This window comes from Lagopus muta, chromosome 4, assembly GCF_023343835.1.
Source record: "Lagopus muta isolate bLagMut1 chromosome 4, bLagMut1 primary, whole genome shotgun sequence".
Classification (NCBI taxonomy): Eukaryota; Metazoa; Chordata; class Aves; order Galliformes; family Phasianidae; genus Lagopus; species Lagopus muta.
This window is the reverse complement of record NC_064436.1, coordinates 10,436,717-10,457,554: the sequence shown is the minus strand read 5'-3', so window position 1 is coordinate 10,457,554 and position 20,838 is coordinate 10,436,717. Positions and strand designations below refer to the sequence as shown.

General features: G+C 40.9%; 1 protein-coding gene across 3 annotated transcripts in view; it reads left to right on the top strand.

Annotated features, from left to right (window-relative positions):
• The first annotated feature begins 988 nt into the window (after positions 1–988).
• TBC1D9 (TBC1 domain family member 9) overlaps positions 989–20,838 on the top strand; it is a 43,362-nt gene continuing 23,512 nt past the window's right edge. Inside the window, exons 1-5 of one of the 3 annotated variants that reach the window (XM_048941047.1) lie at positions 989–1,350; positions 13,001–13,111; positions 16,931–17,049; positions 18,575–18,803; positions 19,572–19,833. In XM_048941047.1, the coding sequence (XP_048797004.1) occupies positions 1,224–1,350; positions 13,001–13,111; positions 16,931–17,049; positions 18,575–18,803; positions 19,572–19,833 (848 nt within the window). In that variant the 5' untranslated portion in view covers positions 989–1,223. The remainder of the gene's footprint in view (positions 1,351–13,000; positions 13,112–16,930; positions 17,050–18,574; positions 18,804–19,571; positions 19,834–20,838) is intronic. The other 2 variants (XM_048941048.1, XM_048941046.1) reach the window with 2 other exon arrangements.

Here is a 20,838-nt window from a genome sequence, read left to right as displayed (position 1 = left end):
GCATAGAAGCACTGAGTTGTGGCCACTGAGTTAACCACACACTTTGAAACCTCAGACGCTCTTTTTTACACCCTCTTTCATTCCCCATCACACCTAACACAGCGTCCTGTGGTCTTTCAAACCTTCCGTACCATTTATAAACCAAATACTTCTCACACAAAGCTCAAGGCCTGCTCTCTCCACGTACAAATAAGATGCTCATTTAAGCAAGTCTAAGCTCTAAGCTTCTGGATAATGATGGGCTAGGTGCTTTCCTATGCTTAGGCGAGCCCTTGAGTGGGACCTTTATGGCTATTGCTCCAGGCTGGGCAGTGTGTGCATTTCTTTCTAAGCCAGGTGTTGACGTGATGTTATTTTATCTTTGGTCCTTGCCAGCCAAATGGCTGTCCTGCCCTGTCGGCAAATGCCAGTCAGCTGTGCTGAAAAAGAGTTTTTTGCAGTTAGCTGTGCTGAAAAAGAGTTTTTTGGGAGGAATAAATGGTAAGATCAGTGCTTCATTTCTTCTTTTTCCTATCAGTGCTTCATTTCTTCTTTTTCCTACTTGGGAAGTGACACTGTCTCTTAGTCTGATGACATTCCAAATGTTGATTTTTGCCCTCTAGAGCTCCAGCATTCTAAGCTGGTTGGCATTGGTACCTGCTCCTCATCTAAGCCCTTCTCTCATCCGTTCTTCCGAAACCGAACGGGCCGTGTAGAAGCTTTAACACTCACGGCACTTATTCCTTGAGTGGTTTTTCTATTTCGTATCTTACATTTCAGACATACGGATACATACACATAAAAGCGCCCGTGCGCGCCCTCAGCGAGCTGCCAAGCACAGCCGGTCGCCGCCGCGCCCCCTGCAGGCAGCTCGCGCCGGTGCAGCGGTCCCGCCCCTCTCCCTGGCGCGCGGCGGCCTCCCGCACGGGGCGCGCAGGTGCGGGGCGTGCGCGCGGCTGCTTCAGTGCGCGGGGCGGGCCGGGCGCCGCTGATGTCACCGTCGTTTTCGGCGCTGCGGCTGCTGCTGCTGGGGGCGCCGCCGCCCGTGGCTGCTCCTCCGCAGCCGGCGCCGCGAGACTAAGCGGCCGCAGCGCCGGGGGCATGCGGCTGCCGCTCCTCCGCCCTCCGGCCGTGCCGTGGGCCGCGGCCGGGTACGGCGGCGTCTGATGCGGCCGCCGCGTGCGTGAGTCCCCGCGCCCCGCAGGCGGGCGGCAGGGCGGCCGCCCTTTGTCCGCACCGGGAGCATGTGGGTGAACCCCGAGGAGGTGCTGCTGGCCAACGCGCTGTGGGTGACGGAGCGGGCCAACCCTTACTTCATCCTGCAGCGGAGGAAGGGGCACGGCGGCGATGGAGGCGGCGGGGGCCTGGCTGGTAAGGGCGGGTTGGAGCTGCCCCGGTTCGCTCTGCGGCGCTGCGGGTGGCCGGGTGTTTCTTGGCGTTGAGGCGCTTGACGTGGAACGCGCAGGTTCCTCTTAGGGTTTACACGCGGAAAGCTGAGGCTGTGTGAGCCGTCGGCGGTGCCTGATGTCTCCCGACGGGAGGGTGTGACCTGCAGGGGTAAGATTGGGGGTTTGAGCCTCCGGGGTCTGCTGCTGGAAATACGAGCAGGCTGTAATTCACAGCCGTGTGCGATCCGAACAGGTTTGTTTTGCCTTCTCTGCTTTCCCTGGGATGTCCTTGTGAAGCCTGTGTCCTGAGTGCTTCGTTTTTAGCCATTGTCAGCTGGAAATGTGTCTGCGGTCACGCATGCATTGGTCTCTACAATACCGTGTGTACACATCTGGGAAACCTTCCATTATTTGCAGGTAACATACATGTTTTACTAAAACTGGAGGTTAGCAGCCCGATGACGTTAGCACCGCTCCCTCTTGATGTGGCAGAAGATGTGCACGCGTGCTCTCTGCAGGCAGGTGGCCTTTCCCATCCCTGCTAACACTGATGCTGGCTCTGCAGGCTAAGCAAAATAAACACACGGGCTGCATTCAAGGTCCTGTGTTTGCTTACCAGATTAAGCGTTCCTTCAGCCCTTGAGTGCTCTGTGGACTTGCAAACAATTTGCAGTCTCAGCTAACACGCCTGTGAAGTGTTGTTTTTGTATGGAGGCCCTTGAGATCTTAGCGTTGAAGGTTAACAAAGCCCACCTTATCCTTGCGGAGAAAGGGGTGAGCAGATGTTTCGCATCAGCTTTAAATGTCCGTTGTTTTCTTGCTGTCTCTGTTCTGTTGGTTTTTCATTCCTGAAGTTACAGGAAAATCCACAGTGTTGACAAACCCATTTAGAATATTTTTTGCTTCGAAAGATTACAGCCCTGCTGTTTTTGTTGAGGGGTTCCTTGCAGACTCTCACGGCTTACCCACTGGCCTCCAAGGGACTCTTCCCTCTATCTAAGCGATTTGAGTAGGCATTCTCATACCTCGCTTAACTTTGAATTAAAGATCTCATGAGAAACCCAGACAACCTTCCAGACATTCCTCAGTTATTGGAGAAATGTTTTGAGAATTCTGTGTTTTCATCTTATTTGCAGAGTGTATATCTCTGCCTTCGTGCAGCTGTGTGTGCAGTAGTGCCATTGGTGATACCACTCCACAAATGGAGAGATCTCTTAGGAAGAGTTTGTCCTTGGAGTGAGAATAGGATGCATAAATCCTTGTTTTGTGAAGCTCAGATAAGGCAACAACATTTAAGAGATCAGACTATAGAAACGATTCCATCTATATGCTTTTTTTTCCGCTCAGTACTCAACTTGTGAGAGGCAGGGATTTGTGATGCAGTGGTGAGCACGTGAGCGAGGAAGAAATAAAGCGGTGTGGAGCATCCAGACTGCTCCCAGCTTGGTAAGCACAGCAGGAAATGGAACCTGTGATGAATTATTTCTGTTGGAAATATCAGTACTGGAGTTCTTTGCTGGTAGCTCTAACAGCTGTGGATGGCCTGTTGAGGGCTGACACAGGTGAAGAAAACCAGTGGCCCACTCTTGTCACATGAGAGTAGCTAAACGCCAAGTACTGAGGGACCTAACTGATTCCAAGAGTAAAGAAAATGGCTGAAACAATTAACAGGGTGCATGGTTTCTAATAACGATAGCATTTAGAATAATATTTTGGGAAGTTCTGTAGTTTCTCTAGTGACAGAATTTGGACGTTACTAGGTCTACATTAGAGAAACAGGAAAAAAGGGTCTTTTCATCTTTTCCCCCCTCTCAATTTTCTTTACTGATGCGGCAGTGCAGATAACACTCTAAAAAGAGACACCTGCCTTTTAATGTGTAAAACATGGTACAACAGCTCTGACAAAAAGCAGAACATGTATCCTTGAAGCTGTCTGGAAACATTGAATGCAAGATCTCACTGAGGCTGAGAGTCATCAAAATTTGTATATTTAAAAGGGGATGTAAGTTGAGTTGTCACCCTTTCTTTCCTTGCAATTTAAGTTCTGCTGATTTGTCTTCCTTTGTTATTGACTCTTCCAGTCATTGTCTTAAACCTTAGAATGATAATTGATTTTCTAGTTGCTGAGAATATGGGCTCGGTGACGTGCAATGGCACTGGTGTGTAACTTAAACCGTGGTTCAGCAATGAGAGACATTGATTTTCTGGCATTCCCTTCAAATGTAGGTTTTCTGTGGAACTAACCAGTCTGAGCTGGGCTAAGTGTAATGATTTCTGTCTTCTGTCTGTTGATGTTTCAGACTTTGCAGAATGCAAGTTGAGGCTGTGCTGCAATGCCAATGTGTTGGTGTAGGTGACAAGAGGAGGTAGAGTGCTTTCCCATAAGTGGTGGCTTGGGAAGGTTGGGTACAGACTTCTCCTGTGCTTGGATGCTGTGACTGGAAAAGTGCCTAAAGGCTGGCAGTCACCCTCAGAGTGGATGCTAGTGTCTCTGTCTGTCTGTCTTTCATCATTTACTTGTCACCCTCCAGTAGAGGGGTGTAATTATTGCCAGAGCAAAGTCCAAACAAAATGATCTTTTGGGTCTTTAGACACATCTCAGCTGAAAAACAAGTAGTTTGTATAGCATTAGGAGCAAGTGAAAGTAATTCTTGTGACTTTATGTTGAGAAGGAGCAGTACCCACATTGCCTGTTCTCTTGGATCTACTGTGAGCACAGCAATCCTTTGCTGGAAAGACAATATCAGTAACTTCTGGAGAAGGGCTGAAATCTCAGCCCCATCTCTGTTGAGTCTCTCCTGTTGGCCTCAGTTTATACAGCTTAGCAGAAAGGAGAGAGCCTAATTTCGTTACTCATTTGGACATTAGAGACTTTTACACTTAAGTTTAGTGTTGAACTGTAACCTGTTAGAAGCATGACAATCATCTTGTTTGTATTAGGGCAGTGCCTAATTGTCTAATGAATCCCTAGAAATCATCTCTGCTAAAATGTGTCTGATGAATGGTTTGCTTAAAATCTAGAGCTTTTCTACTAGATTGTGTGAAGCCATTTTAGACTAAATTAGGTCCTGGATGCTTCTAAATGACTGTTTTTGTCAGAACCAGTTACTTCACTGCATTTTTCCTTTGTAAGTATGCCTTTCCTCAAGGGCTATTTAAGTTTTTCCATTTTTAACAAAAGAAAAATGAGGAAGAGACACAATTTCTATTTTAAGTAGTTTTGGTCATTTTGTCATTGCTGTCTTGCAAAATTGCCTTGTCTTGCATCACTGCATAATTCTTCCAAAGACTAGATTAAAAAAATGTACTTGCCTGCTGTGTGTTTGATAGGCACATAAGCCTGTATGTTGTGTTTGCATGAAGTTCTTGAGTGAAGGTCATCTTCCTTTTGCTCGCTGTCAGGGGAAAAAGCCATTTCTCAAAGATGCTGGTGGTTCTTTTCTTCATAACTGCTCTATTTCCTGTTTGCCAGCTACCTGCCCTGCTCAGGTTGGTGGTTTGGTCTGTGTGAGATAGTTCCTTCTCAGAGGATCCAGTGTGTAATAGGGCAGCTTGTGTCAGCTGATGCAGAGGCAGCTGGAGAGAATGTGAGCACAGACCTGTCGCATCATTTGAGCACTCTATGCTGTGTGACTTAGATGGATGTAAGGATCTTGAACATGTCATAAACTCCATGAATAACTAAAAGGCTTATACTTTTTCTATTAGTGTATGTTGCATTCTGATACATCACATAGGTTAAAAATTGCTGTATCTGCTTTCAGTTATAATGTGGTAAAGCTTACCAAAGACTGCTACTTGGGGACAACATTACAAGGAATTAGTGAGACTAGGAGTTGACAGTAAAGCAGTGTATTCACAGTTTGCAGAGCATGATACATTCTATGAAATTGTTGTTTTCCTTTTGCATATGTAATTTCTACATGAAACAGACATGAAATTCTAATTCATTTCCTTTTAAATGTTGTTATTTTAAGATCCCTTAGAAGATTCCCAAGGCAAATAAATTCTTGTTCTTTGAAAGACGTGTTTTTAGGAAAGAATTATTTTGCAGATATGGCATTTATGCTTACAGCTGGGACAGTGCGTGTGTGAGATTCAGTGCAAGTTCGTGAGTCCATGAGACGTTGCCAAAGATGATTCAGATGCTGAAGCAGAAAAGAGCAGATGGAAATTTGCTGATTTCTGGCTATAAAAGAAATTGATGAAGTACTGTCATTCTCACCAGCTATTTTTGCAAAAGGGTTTATCATACATTTTCGGCATTGGAAAGTCAGGAAGGAGGAGTTCTGAGCTCAGCTGACTAATGCAAGGCCATAATGTCGAATCTAATGTCTTTAAGACTGTGACAGCGTCCTAACAGTGCGTTTGTGCAGCCTTCTTGGGCATCACGCACAGTTGCTCAGATTGGGAGAAAACTTTCATCTTGCTCTCAAGTCAGAGAATTGAGGAAGAAATTACTTAAGAACCTTTTTATGCCTAAGATAAGTGTTTGACCTGATTAGGAGGTGGTGCATGCTTTAACAAGCTCATTAGCTCAAGCTGCTGGGGTTTTATATGTCAAACTTTTGCACTTCAGTTGAAAATGTGCTTTCTAATGCTTGAAATGCAGTGGTTATAAAAATCGAGGCTATTAGTATAATTACTTGTCCTTTCAACCTGTCCATTAGCTTTTCATGCCTGTTCTGGTTGGTGCAGTGGAAAGTCTTCCATTTGGTGGAATTTCTATGTTGCACCAGATGTGCTCTGTCACTACTGAGATGTCTTAATAGGATCTGCTGTGGGTACGTTTGACTCTTCAGTAGTAGACTTCCACTTGTAGGGATCTGGATGCCAAAGTGTTGAATTCGTTCTACATGTCTGAATTGACTCACCAGTCTTTCTACTCAATCCCAGGTGCTTTCACAGGTGCTTTGTTGGAAGGTGTGTTGTTTTCCTGTCTCATGCTGCTGTTATCTCTGGTGCTTACAGACGAGGCACTCTTTGCAAGGCTGCAGCACCTGAGATGAGGATTCTTAACGTTGCTTGGTGTGGTGTAGCTCAGGTTTCTGTACCAGAAGGCTTGTTGGCCCAAGACATTCCCTGACATAACTTCATCTTTAACACTTGATGTGAGCCATAAAGGTCTCTGCACTGATCTTCCACTTGCCATTTTTGCCTTATGACATGATGTTTTTGCTTGGCAAATAAATTCAAGACTGTTTTCTGGACCTATTATTTGTCCTGAAATCTATTAGTACAGCACGGTGGTGTGAGTCCTTTAAGCATCTAATTGGAATTTTTTTGTGCCCTGGTTACTTGCCATACTTCTGATGTCTTATTGATGTTGATGTTCAATAATACACACTTGGATTTTGCCTTCAGAACTGTTGCTGAGGCAGGCTCTGGTTCTGTGGGACAACTTCAAAATCTTCAGTATTTTAATTTTCCTTTCCAAACATGAAGGTTGTAAATATTTTCCAGACCTGACTTGCAGTTACATTTTTTTCTTTTTGGAGTTGGTCCAAAGTTCCAAGATAGGGGTCTGTGAATTCCTACCATGGCAGCAACCTTAATTTTGGCAACTGAGTTCTTGAGATGAGTTGGGTTCTTTCCTCACAGTCTCATCTTGTGCTTTCCCTTTGTGTTTTCCAGTATGTCAGTAGCCAGAGTTGTTGGGATTTTCTCTGCCATATGATTTCTTTCCTTGATGAAGCCTTTCCTGTCTTTGTTTCAGTTCAAATCTGGTAGGGTTTGTTTTGGGGAACTTATTCATTTGGGTATATTATGTGTGAGTACTTGGACAGTCTGTAAGCTTAGCCTCTGTGGAAATAAAAGCAATATATTTTTTGGCTGTATTGTATATGCATCTATATTTACATGTAGTGATCTAGATTATAAGGGGTGTTTTGGTTTTTGTCTTGGAGGAGAAAAGCAGCAAATTTTTACAATGCAAAAATATTTTAAATGGTGCTTAGTAGATTATACTGATAAATGTGGTTCTATCTTAGAATGATTCAGGGAGCTTCAGCTTATCAGCTGAAGTTACAAAAGGTTGTGAAATCAAGGGTTAACTCTGGTCTGATTTAGATTAGAAGGCAAGGTACAGGATTGGTTTTCTTTTGTTTGTTTTCTTTTACAGGGTTGGTAATCAGTTATTTAGACCCCTTGAACCAGTATCATAGTAGACATCTAGTAGCTGTACGAGTTTAAATTAAGATATCTATAAGATTATCTGTTTCAATCATACTTGTTAGCTAGGAAGGAGGATGAAAGTTATATCCTTTGTTACAATTTTATCCTACAGTGGTCAAGCTAGATAGTCATGTTAGAAGATTGTGCTTTCATCAACTTGAAGACAAGAAAAGTATGTGCTGTTCTTGCCTTTTATCTTATTAAATGTCATCAGTGACAGAACTTCATCAGCCTCACTTTCACTGGTGTTCAAACACTTGTGTGTGAAGGAAAATGTGGCAAGTAAATCAATCTTACGTGAAGTTTGGTTGTAAAATGAAAAGCAACAAAGACAAGTATTGAGGAAAACAGATCTTGATTTCAGAGGAAACTAATTTATTTTACATTACCTATCATAATGCAATAGTTCTTCATGCTTTTGAAAAAAGTATCCTGTTATTTCTAGGATGGGAAGCTTAGATTCATAGTTACTTATAAATAATTAATAGTATTTGCTATTCAGTTAACCTGTCTCATGAAATAAAACCAAATATAGTTGCCTCATAAATGAAAAGGTTGATGGTATTAGCCATAGAGTTCAGGTTGTTGCTCTAGGTGGAGGTTTCTCAGACAAGTAATTGCATGACCTCTTCCTGTAACAACAAATGAGCAAGCTAATTACATACACACGTGGACTGCCTTCAAAAGATAGAAAATAAATGATTCAGTATAGTGTCTAAGAAAAACAATAGCTTGTAGTGTAGACCTTATCTATGTAGTGTTATGAGTTACTATTCCTACAGTCCAGAAAGTAATGTTTAAACTTGAGAAAGATTTGGTTTAATGGACAACAGACGAGTATAAAACGGTGAAAATGTCTACAAACCAAACAGGTCTGTTATGGTCAGAGCTCCTTTGCGTGTCCACCTTCTGCTAGAGGAAAGAGAAGAAGGGGTCATCAGTGTGCTTTAAAGATGGAGAATCATTTGAGCAGTACTTCTTTCATTCGCTGTTGGAATGTTGCTATGCCTGTTTTGAAAAATTCTTTCTAGTTGTGCATGTGACTTTGCAAGCTTTCCTTTTTGTTAGTGGTGCTGAGGTTGTATACAGATAGGCTGCTGACATCCTTGTGAGTATTGGAGTGGTAGCTCGTGAGTGTGACTCCAGGAGTCAGACATGAAAAGTTGTGATTTTGCTGTGGATGCTGAAAAGATGAATGCATGCTGTTTGCTTGGGCATTTAAAGAACTATTTGTTTTGTGTTGTTTTTTTTTTAACCAGAAGAGACTGCCAGGCTGTTGTTTATACTGGTAATGATTTGTCAGCAGTCTTCTGGAAACAATTTGTCTAAAATGTTCTGCAGTGATGATGATGAGTGATGTGATAATTTTTTATTTTATTTTATTTTTATTTTTTTTTAAACTTTATGTGATGGTGTATTAGCACAGTAAGAAGGCCACTAGCTAGATGCTAAATCGAACATCTCTGACAGATTTAGTGAGGGTAATATACAGAGTGTAAAGCCATACGGAATCAAATGTGGTGTGATTCCTGCTGTCCCCACCCCTGGCTGAGCCACCGAAGGTTGGCTGCTGAAGGAGTAGGAAAAAAAAAGGGGAGTGGACTAAGTGAGAAACATTTGCTGTTCTTCTGTATTGCACACGTACGTAGTGCTGTGGCCTGCATAGTTCTTCTGCCTTGTGTTCACCCCTCTGCTCAAGTTGTAAGAGCTACTGACTGCTCCCTTTCAAGCATGTTGGTGTCTGCCTGATTCTTGGGTTCTCTACAGCAGTTGTGGCTAGTCATAGAGCTGGGAGGATGTAGCAGTGCTGGTGGCATGACAGGATTCAGCTCTCTGGAGCCTGGCAATTAACACGTGCTTGTCATCTGGCAAACAGGAGGCGAAGAGGGTGTTCCTAGGTGTCAGTTGCAGCAACTGCAGTGAGCTCATTCCAGCTGTAGGCAAGGCTTGATGCAATTTCCCTGTGATACAGAAGAATGGAGGTGTTGCAGATCATTGGTATGCACTGATAGCACCTGAGACTTGAGGACTGCCAAGGCTAAAGCTGAAAGGGATGTATCAGGTGGAAGGCAGGGAGGGAGTCCATGTTGTGGACAAAGCCAGGTTGTCTGTGATTGTAAACCCTTCTAGTAAAAAACACCTGAAATGTCATTGCTGTTGTATGGATTCTTACACTTCATGCTATGATTATAGCTCTGCTCGGTTTAAATGTGAGGCATAGTGGTCAGATAAGTAAAACATAATACTGTTTCGTGTTTTTCTATAAATTGCGTGGAATAACTGAAGCACTTGACAGTACCACCCTCTAGTACATCATATATCCTTCTAGTAGTGTGAGGTAGAGCATTTGTCTGGCTGTTATCCCTCACCTTTTCCTTTCTGCTCCCCCTATCTAGGTATGGTTACTCTAGATGTGTACCATTTGAGATTGGACTTTTGCACAGTATAAGGTTACTCGTGCTTGGCTGCCTTCAGGATTAGGGCTGTCATGTGTTAGTCAGATGCTAATCCCACAAACTTTTAACACACGCATTACATCTTCACTGATAAAAAAGGCTCACTCGAACAAGGACTTGCAGGTTTGATTTTGTTTTGTTGCAGTCAGCAACCTGATGGAAATAATGGGTGAAAAATCTGCAAGCAGCATAGCCATGTGATTGTTGTATGCATCAGTCACTGGCTGTTCAAGGACCAATCAAACAATGATATATTTTTTTTGCTTGTTGCATTTTTATATGGACTTAGCAAACTTCTTATTTTTGTGTTACTTATGAAGAAATTGGTCAGTGGTTATTGGAATTCTTGCGACTTCATTCTGTCTGCACTGAAAAGAAATAAAAACTGATTTACAGTGCAAAATGGAACAGTTCCCGAAGGACAGTGATAAGGCATAATTGTATGATTACGAGAGTATAAATGTTAAGTTTCTTTAATGTATAGGAATGTGTGAACTGTATCCTAAATATCTGTGTATCATCCATCAAAACAGCTATTTCATTATATGAGAGAAACTCTGTTGCAGCAGATTTGGTAAGCTGGATTTTGCTGGTGTTTGAGTTTTCTGTGGGATCTTCTGAGTTCTGTGTGTTTGTTCCTTAAACCTTATTTCAGAGTTATTTCTACAACCCAATTGCTGGGAAGAGACTGGGCAACTCTTCCTTATCTCTCACCACCTTGCTTGAAAACATAGCTCTACCTTATGCTGTTGTTCCTGTTGTTTGGAGCTGGGGTTGTGCCTATCATTCCCTATCTCCAGGAAATGATGAAGAAGGAGATGGGATGGGAAGCTTTGCTTACATTGGTATTGCTGCCCAAGTCAGCAGGTTTGTTCTAGCTCTCTGACCTCAGCTGAGCATCCCCTTTTTGTTTTTTTCTGGCTGCAGCACCCTCCTAGAACTGGTGCCAGAATTGTTGGGTAGGACCACCCATATGTCAACACAGTTGGGGTTATGACACAACAAAAGGAACAAGCGTATTTTTAAAGATTATGGAGACTTAACAGTGTATCTGCTCCTCAGGGAAGATTACATTGGCCAGTCTACGAGATTCTGTAGATACTGCCTCATGCCTTTTGTATGTTTGGTACTGTCAGTAGACATGTGAAGCACCAAAACAAGAATAATGTTTGACATAAACCCTTGTGCAAGTGAGCAGCAAACCCAGATTAATTCAGCGTAGTGTCTGGCTTGGTCTATGGTTGAAAGTTACGTATGTACCCATTTGTGTTTCCTTTCTGAGTCAGAGCTGTACTTTTTCTGTAGCAGTTGAGTGGAGAGGATATGTAAAGGGGGAAAAAAAAAATGGCAAGGTATTGGACGTATTGGAAGTTTAAAGGAATATTTTCATCTCCTTCAGTCTGTTGAGTATCTAGGAAAGGTGGTAGTGTACTGATCAGAGGTGTCCTGTTACTATGTACAAGTAATACACAGGAGAGATGAAAGACCTACACCTAAATAGGCGGCAGTAAGAACTGAAGGTAGCTTGACTAATGAACATGGAGATATTTTACATTAGTATTTTCTGTTTGTATTCTGTAACAATACACAACTTTCCAGCATTATCTGGAAATGATTGATAGCACGTGTAGGCTTGTTTCTCATGTATTTCAGAACTCTTGGATTAAAAGGCGGTGAGCATTAACGTATCAGGAAGGAAGAGGTGGTATTTTCATGTGGCCTGTAAAGATCTGTGCGTAAGACTTCTTTCTCTACACCAGTGGAATACATAAAATGGGGGAATACAAGATCACTGATACGTGGGTAATTTCCAGATGTCATTTGCAGTTCTAATTTAAAAAGTCTGCTAAGAAGAGAAAATGGGTAGTGCTTTTATGTCTTTATAATGCATACAGCTGAACTGGAAGAGGAACAGCTAGGGAGAAGTCTTCTGTACCCGTCAGGACCACACAGAATGGGGAACTCACAAAACTGTGACAGTAAAAGAGGAAAACAGCTAGTTGAAATTGAGAAGAGTGTTTTAACAGCATTGTTTCTGAATGGCTTCTGGTGCATGCAGTTTATTTCAGCCATTAAAAATAAATGATTTCTGATGATTTCTGCCCCACTGAATACTTGCAGGGGAAACAACCAAGTCTTTCAAAGTTAACTCATCTGTTCTTAAGAGCAGGAGTTTGCTGAGGACTTAAACATTGGAATTAATAATCCAGATCTCCGCGGGGAAGATGAAAATTCTTTTTGAAGATGAAAAGGGAAAAATCCTTGGCATTTTTTAAGAATAAATAAGCATTTTGTGAAAATGAGGTTTTTGCTGGGGCCAGTTTTCTGTGCAATTTCTCAATAAAATACCATCTGAAAATTGTAAAAATAAAGTTAAAAATTACTGAATTTTCTTGGTATGCAACTGTTGATGGCCCCACAGCAGCAAAGACTTTTCAGTGCTGCTGCAGAATAACAGTATGGCTTTGTATTTCAGCAGTATCCTTGTAACGGAAAAACAGTTTGACTGTAAAGCATTTTGATCCTTCCTGTGCTAAGGAATCAGACCATTAAATAGCACAATTATCTTTGCTGTAAGTCTGCTTTTTTCCTAGCTGACATCTGAATGTTGAACTCTTACAGGTTATATTGTCCGGGTTGTTTTTTTTCCACTGTTGTTTATTTGTTTGTTCTTTCCTCTAGGGCTCCAAAAGTATATGAAACAGAAAAGAGCTGAACTTGTAAACAGCTTCATGAAACAGCTAGCTTATGCTTTGCTTCAATTTGTCTGCCTTTACCCTGGGGTTGATGTATGTTTAAAATTGAAGTCATGTTGAAACTGAAGATATTTTTCCCTGTTGAGTCACTCTTCCTCATTATAACTCAAGAAAACAGAGTAATTAGTACATATGTCTGCCTTTTGCTGGGGAGGGTGAATTGAGGGATTGGGGCATGTGAAATCTCTTTATTTGGGGATTCAGATGATTCATCACTGTGCATTTATGAGAATTTCCTTTTCCGTAGGTCTCCTTGTGGGTACTCTTGATGTTGTGTTGGACTCCAGTGCCAGAGTGGCACCATATCGAATCCTCTATCAAGCACCAGACTCTTTGGTCTATTGGACTATTGCCTGTGGTAAGGACAAGTATAATGATGTGTAGATTTTTTTTCTTCCTGGGTACTCTGCTGCATAACTAACAGAGCATCCTGTCTGCTGAGTAAAGATGGAACTGGCCAGGCCAGGAATGGGAAGAGAGGCTTATATTACTTAGTGCTTTTCATCTCTCAAGCTGATTCCCAGGCAGGCAGTCTAAGGTCCCTCAACCTTTATGTTCTTCTCTGTGCCCGTGGCTTAGTCCTTTAGCACTTTGAAAATGCAGCATTCCTGACTGATGAGAGCATTTGAAACATGGGAGGAGAAGTAATATGCTATGGCCCTGTGCTGTGGCCCCCAAAATTACCCAGACTGGGCACCTGGCTTCTCTTGAAATGGAAAATGGGAAGATAGTACAGTCCTAGCTCTGAATCTGAACTGCAACTGAAATTGCTAACGAAGTAGTTAATGCATATACCTGTTGCAAATTTTTTTTAAACTCTTTCTTGAATTTTAACAGTATAATATCAGGCTGGGTGATTGGCTTGGTTATTTTTCATTTTAAAAATTCTACATTGTATAGCTGTCTCTCTTGTTTCCCCATAGGTAGAATACTGTTTACTTGGTGCTTGTAGTCTCTTATTTTTGCAGATTTGTCTTATCCTCCCATGCCTTCCATAAAGCAGTAACCTCTATCTCCAGTGAGTAGCTATGCAGAATGATGGGAACAAATGTGATTGCTTCCTGTTTCATAAATGCTGTATGACATTTGACCTTCTGTACGAGGCTCCTCTGGGGGAAAAAATAATCCTAGAGGTTTTGTTTGCTCTGAAATGACTACTTAAGTTATGTATAGATGCAAGGACTGTTTATAATTCACTCTTTGATGTGGATATGAATTTGCTTTGGGATTAGCTGTATGGATCTTGGCTATATGAGAATGTTAACTGATTAGATTTGCAGCCTTATAGCTCCGTAAAGCAGATTTCTTAACAGCATTGTCTCCGGTGTGGTGTTGTGTTGAACATGTGCAGGTGAGGAGAAGGGCAGGAGAGTAGGAGGTCTGTTTTCCCAGGAAACTAGCAAGGGAATGAGATATATTGGCTTTTAAGCTGTGCTAGGGAAAGTTCAGGTTGGATATTAGGAAAAGCTTTATCAGAAAGAGTGGTGAGTGCCTGGAACAGGCTGCCCAGGGAGGAGGTGAAGTCACTGTCCCTGGAGGTGCTCAACAGGCATGTGCATGTGGCACTGAGGGACGTGGTTAGTGGGCATGGTGCTGATGGGTTGATGGTTGGACTAGATGAAGTAGGTAAGTGAGCATGGGTAGTTGGAATTGTTACATGCCTTGGAATAGGTTTTGAAAAAAGCCTGTGTGCTCTGCTTAACAAAGTGTTGCAAGTTTTAGAGTGCATATATGTATATGCACAGATTAAGGGCTTTGCTGTTCAATTTCAGAACCTGCCATTACTGGAAAGACCAATTGTAGACTCCCTGAGGTATTTCAGCTTTTCTTATAGTACCTTCTGTAAATGGCAGCAGCTCGAGTTGACTAACAGGCATTACAGCTAAGTGTTTGGGTGATAAAACTGGCCATGACTTGTTAATTTTCTTTTCAGACCAGTACTCAGTCTTGTTGCCTCTATGCCTTCGTATCTTACTATAAACAAATGAAGCCAGCTGCTTGAAATCTAACCCTGATGCCCAGAGATGATCCTATGTTGTTTGTGCTGTTACTCTACCTCACCTGCAGGGCAATTGCTCATTCTCTTGCTCTCTCCATGCGCCATGCATGCTTCCTGCAACTCCTGTCATCTGCAGATGCCTTACCATTCCAGCTTATGTTTAACACGCTGATCAGTTTGCTCCCCAAGGATGAGGAACAGTGGCTCAGTCTGCCAGGGTGTTGTTCAATCATAATTTCAGCCGTGGAGCAAGCTTTAAAATGAGTATTCATTTAGAGGAGGGAGTGAAGTGATTAGTAGAATATAGTAATGTTGTGGCTATTTTCCCTTTTAATCCCTACTGATCTTGAAGGGCTCTGTTCCAAAGTGCGGTGGTCAGCTTTGGGTAGGTTTGTTTGTTTTTCTTCCCTCAGATTTTGAGGTATCGATTCACCTGAAAGGCCAACAGTGGTAAAATTATGAATGCTTATAACATGCAGAGATAGGCAGAGACTTGGCAGTAGCAAAGTCAGTAAAACAGTAGTTTAAAACCTCACAGTGAATGTGTTACTTGAATCCTGAGTAAATAAAGCAAAGAAAGAAGTCTTGACTGTGAGGAGAATTTGGCTTGAACTGCTCCACATCATGTCTGGATTTTGGCCCGCTTGCATGGTTTTCTGTAGATGACACTGTCTGGGAGAGTGAACTGTAAGATAACAGAGACAAAAACCAAGGAAAACAACGAGATGGGAGATTGCAGGTTGAGGATATTGACCATAACTACATTAATAGTAACCCATGGACCACAAACAGGGGATAGGCAGAGTCATGGTAGTGTCTGCATTGCTTGCCACAGCTCTTCAAGAGATGAGCCACTGTTCTGATGAGAGTCTAGTTTAACATATGTATTTCTTGTATTCAGTCATTACTTCTTACAGCAATGCAAAAGCCAACAAGAAATAAATTGATCTTCAGAGTACCTTTTGAGTTCCAGAAAGATCCGGTTGCATCCAGCAGTTTTTAGGAGAAGCAGTGATAGCAATCACTTGTGGTTCTGAAATAGGTTTGCTTAAGCACACAGACTATTGTGCAACATGATTTATGAATCTATATTGAAGCTGTACATTTCAATTTAGCATGGAAAATGCAGGAGCATTGCACTGTGTTGCTTTCATTGGAGTTGTGTAAAGCACTGATGGTGTTTTCTAGAAGTATTTTTTCATCATCGTTGGTGAATGATGAGGAAGACAACTGTTTGATATGTAACCAAGAAGGTCACAATGATTTCTTGTACAAATGACTGAAATATTTATGTTAAAATGTCATAGCAAGCACCAGCATAGACAACTTGTGCCTGTAGGTAAGTTGCAAATTGTATAATTAGCAGCTAGTTGTATTGTATCCTCTTCCTAATGCTCGTTTCACATAAATGGCTGTATGTTCTTGTATTCTGTAGGCTTTAATTAGCAGGTAGATACACTTGCTTGTTCTGATTAAAATAAACTGAAGTGGTGTTTGAACAAAACTGAGATGCAGTATTGTCTCTGTTTCCTAGTTGGATTTACATCCTTTTAATTAATCATCATAAAGATGCGAACAGGTAATGTTTCTTTTCTGAAAAGTACTGAAAATCCCAATTTTTGACTCAATTGCCTTAATTTCTATTGGGGGGCAAATTTTTTTTTTGTGCTTAATTTTTTCTTTCCTTTGAGATAGGCATAAATTGATAGTGAAGAGCACCAACAACTTCATTCTGTGAAGTGTTGAGAATAGAGTGACAAAAATAAAATTGCATTTATTAAAACCCTGCCTTAAGAAGCAAAGATTTGCACGTTAGCTCTAGCTTTATACCAGGAGCTGGTCCCGGTAGGTGCAGGTGATTTCTTGGCCAGCTCTTCAGCTGGCTAGCACAGTGTCATTTAGTGCAGTTAAAGTTCAAATTTTATAGTTTTGTTGCTCATCATACTGACATAAGCCCTTTATACATCTTGAAGAGGGCTACCTATTTCCTTTTAAATTGCAGTCCTATGGGAGAGCATTTTGGAATTTCCAAGGAGACAGCATGCGTTATATGGTGAAAAATTACACCTGTAGTTAATGGCAAGTTTTATTTGAGTCCTTTGTGATTAAGACAATGTAGACATTGGTTATTTTGTGATTTTTTTTAAAATTTTTTTTATTGTTTTTTTATATATGCAGGTTGCTCAAGGAAGGAAATCACTGAACACTGGGAATGGCTTGAACAGAATTTGTTGCAAACTCTATCAATCTTTGAAAATGAGAATGACATAAATACGTTTGTCAGAGGAAAAATACAGGTGGTTATGTATATTATTGTAAATGCTGATACAGATATGACTGAAAGGAAGACTGTTGTGAATTCTAAAGAAATGCAGCGTAACGCTCCCAAGGCTGCTCCATCTTTGAAATTAGGCCAGATTTTGAACAGCAACATGTATAAAAATGAAGAGAATAGTGATTAGCATACAGGAGTACAGCAGTGTGATTGAAAACATTACATGCATGTCTACAAACATTAAGGGGTCTGAAATTAAATTGTGCTTTTGTCTTAAGCTGAGGTGGCTTTCTGTGTAACTTTTCGTACTTAATTGCAGTTTTACATGTGCTTGTTGTATAAAGCTCCTTGCTCTTTTCTGTGTGGTTAAATCCCACAGTGTTGACACACTTTTTATAGAGACAGTGGAGGTTACTAGTTAGTTTGGTTTGGTTTTGGTTTTGCCAATACGTCTTTCTCTCCTGAAGGAGTAGAGCGTAGATACACTTCTTAAAATGCTTCATCTGTGCTTAAATAAGTAATTTGTTAGAATATTGATTGTAAGCAGAGTTACTGTACTTAATTTTTGTGTATTCTAAGCATTGGCTTTGTCTCATTGCTTTTATCATTTCCTATAGTAAGTCATTGTCTTAGAAATTCCTTAGTTGTTAGAATGAGTTTTACCAGAGGATCAGATAGGAAGGCTACAGATGCTCATGGAAACAGACTATTCTAGCTGTCATCTGTTCTGTGAAATATTGTCCTTAAGGAAGTTGTTACTTTCTAGACTTTAGAGTGCTTTGTAGACTTTTTAAAATATTGTATATTTGTCCAACAGATCACAGAATCACAGGATGGTTTAGGTTAGAATGAATGATGCTTTGCTGTTGTTTGCTGTACTTTCTGTGTAAACTGACAGTTTGAAGGTACAAAGCATCTTTACTTTCTACAACATAAAAAGCAATAAGAAAAAATGATGTGAGAGATTGGAAAACAAATAGAGCAAAACTTCAGCATAGAGAATAAACTGCTGTAGTCTTTGAGGTAACAAATGCAATATTTTTCCTTTTCTCATACTTTATTTTGCTTAAAATCCACTAAGAGATCATAGAAATTGTCCTTCTTTCTTCCTCTTTAGAAGAAAATTTTCTAGTGAGATTCTGTTGTTGTGCACAGTACTTATTTTTGTGGAAGGGAGGAAGTTTACAAATCACAGGTGCCTTAAGTAGTAGTTTGTAGTGGCAGTAGTGTATTTGAGATGGGTTTGCAGGTTTAAAGTGGGATACTGGCACAGCAGCTGAGTGGTTGATGTTTGGTTACTTTTGATACATTCATGGTAGGGAGCAAAGTAATCATCAAGACAGCCTTGAGTAAGGTTAAAAAAAAAAAAAAAGCCACAACAAAACTGTGTAAGTAAAGGAATGAATAGAGTAGTAATAAACAAGTAAAATACTTCATTGCTTTCACAGTTAATGATTGTGGCCATCACCATTGCATGCAGTGGTGATAAGGCTATCTGATAACCTGCAGCACTTAATATACTGTGAACTTCTTTCACTCCCTTCCAGGGTATCATTGCTGAGTACAACAAAATCAACGGCATCAAGGAGGATGATGATACCGAGAAGTTTAAGGAGGCCATAGTGAAGTTTCACAAGCTGTTTGGCATGCCAGAAGAAGAGAAATTAGTCAACTACTACTCTTGTAGTTACTGGAAGGGGAAAGTTCCTCGTCAGGGCTGGGTGTATCTCAGCATTAATCACCTTTGCTTTTATTCTTTCCTAATGGGACGGGAAGGTATGTTTTACAGTGAAATGGTGCTTTGTGTGTCTCAGAATTGTTAGGGAGTCTTCTATGGTTTGTTACTATTTGCTGCTGATGTATATGGGATGCAAAAGCAATGCTGAGTGAAGTAGAAACAAGAAGCAGTTCCCTGGTTGTCTATATTGCTGAACTGTGCACTTCTTACCATATTTGGTTGCATGTTAGGAGAGGCTAACTAAATACTTGGACAATGGCAGTATTAAATCTATCGTGCTTGAATGCAGCGATTTATTTATTTATTTTTTTATCACAAAATCTTCTATGATTCTTGTCTAGCTACTCAAGTACTTATCTGTTTTTAAGTAGGACGCTGTATTATGATTAAATTAAAGACATTTCAAAATCCAGTGGTAAATAGATTTTATTTAAAACAGTTTATTAAATTGCTTTAGTTGTTGAGGAGTAGTGGGAAGCCTGTTTAATGTGTTCAAAATAAGTTTCCTTGCTTTCCTTGAAAGAGAGAACATCAGGAGTCTGGTCAATTGCTGTGACAGTGCGAATTATGTTAGCCCAGCTTTGCATGTGGGTGTTCAGTACAGAAATAAATGATATTTAAACTCTTTTATCTACTGTTTGTCAGGTGATATAATTTGTTTATACTAGCTGTGTCATTTATGCTGCCCTTCTAACTTCTCAAGATGCAAGAAAATTTCAAGTGAATACATTTTATAGTAACTGGAAGGTGAATGCTTTGGAATATACTAACTTTTTTGGACTGCGTTTTTGTTTGCTTCTGTTCAGCAAAGTTAGTTATCCGTTGGGTTGATATCACTCAACTTGAGAAGAATGCTACTCTGCTCTTCCCTGATATGATCAAAGTGAGCACCAGGTCCAGTGAACACTTCTTCTCAGTATTCCTTAATATCAGTGAGACATTTAAACTAATGGAACAGCTTGCCAATATAGCTATGCGACAACTTTTGGACAATGAAGGGTTTGAACAAGACAGATCATTACCCAAACTGAAAAGGAAATCTCCCAAAAAAGTATCTGCACTGAAACGGTGCGTAGCACTGACCCTTACTCGTTTGTTTCTCCTCGTTCTTTTTACTTACATCATTCTGTAGAGAAGCTTTAAGTTTTCTAATGATGCTGCTGTGTAGTGTTATTCAAAAAGGAAAGGAATGATTGATTCTTGATGGTGGCAAAAGGTGTGGAGTTGTTTAGATACAATTAGTCGGTCTCCTGTTGAAGTAGGAACAGGAAAATATACAAATATGCAGAATGGGAGAAATATTTGGGTTGTGTTCTCCTTTGTTCAGAAGCTCTTTTATGTATCACTTGACACAGGCTGCATTAGATAATCTGTTGTAAGACCTGTTCAAGAAAATATGTCTAACATTCATACTTGGTCCTACAGCTGGAATTTAAAAACTATGTTGGGTGATGAATTCTGTCTTGAACTTCTTATGTTGTGTGGTATACTAAAATGGTCAACATACGGAGTTGTAATCAGTCTTTACCTGTATTTCTCATTGTTTTGTGACATCTGACATGTATTTTATCTCTGAAATTTGCCTACTATTTCTTTTGTTGTGTAGATCTGTAATATTGCAGTGTTCTGCACTAAATGTGTTAGCAAGACTAAATCTTGAAATTATTAGAGTATAGCCCTACAGACTCCATTGTATTAACAAATCAACCTCAGAGTAACAATTTTAGGATAGTGTTATGTGGTCTCTTATTTAATAATCATAGAATCATTTGAGTTGGAGAAGACCTTTAAGATCACTGTCTGACTGTTCTCCTGAAGCTACACGTCCAATGCTGAACCATACCTCTAAGCACCACATCCCCACATCTCTTCAGTACCTCCAGGGGTGGTGACCTGCCTGGGCAGTCTGTTCCAGTGTCTAACCACCTTTTCTCTGAGGAAACTTTTCCTTGTACCCAGTATCCAAACCATCCTTGTCACAATTTGCAGCTGTTGCCTCACGTCCACTGGGTTCACTCCATGCACAGATAGAAAATAGGACCAAGTGCTGTAGGATCACCTAGTCTGTTTCTT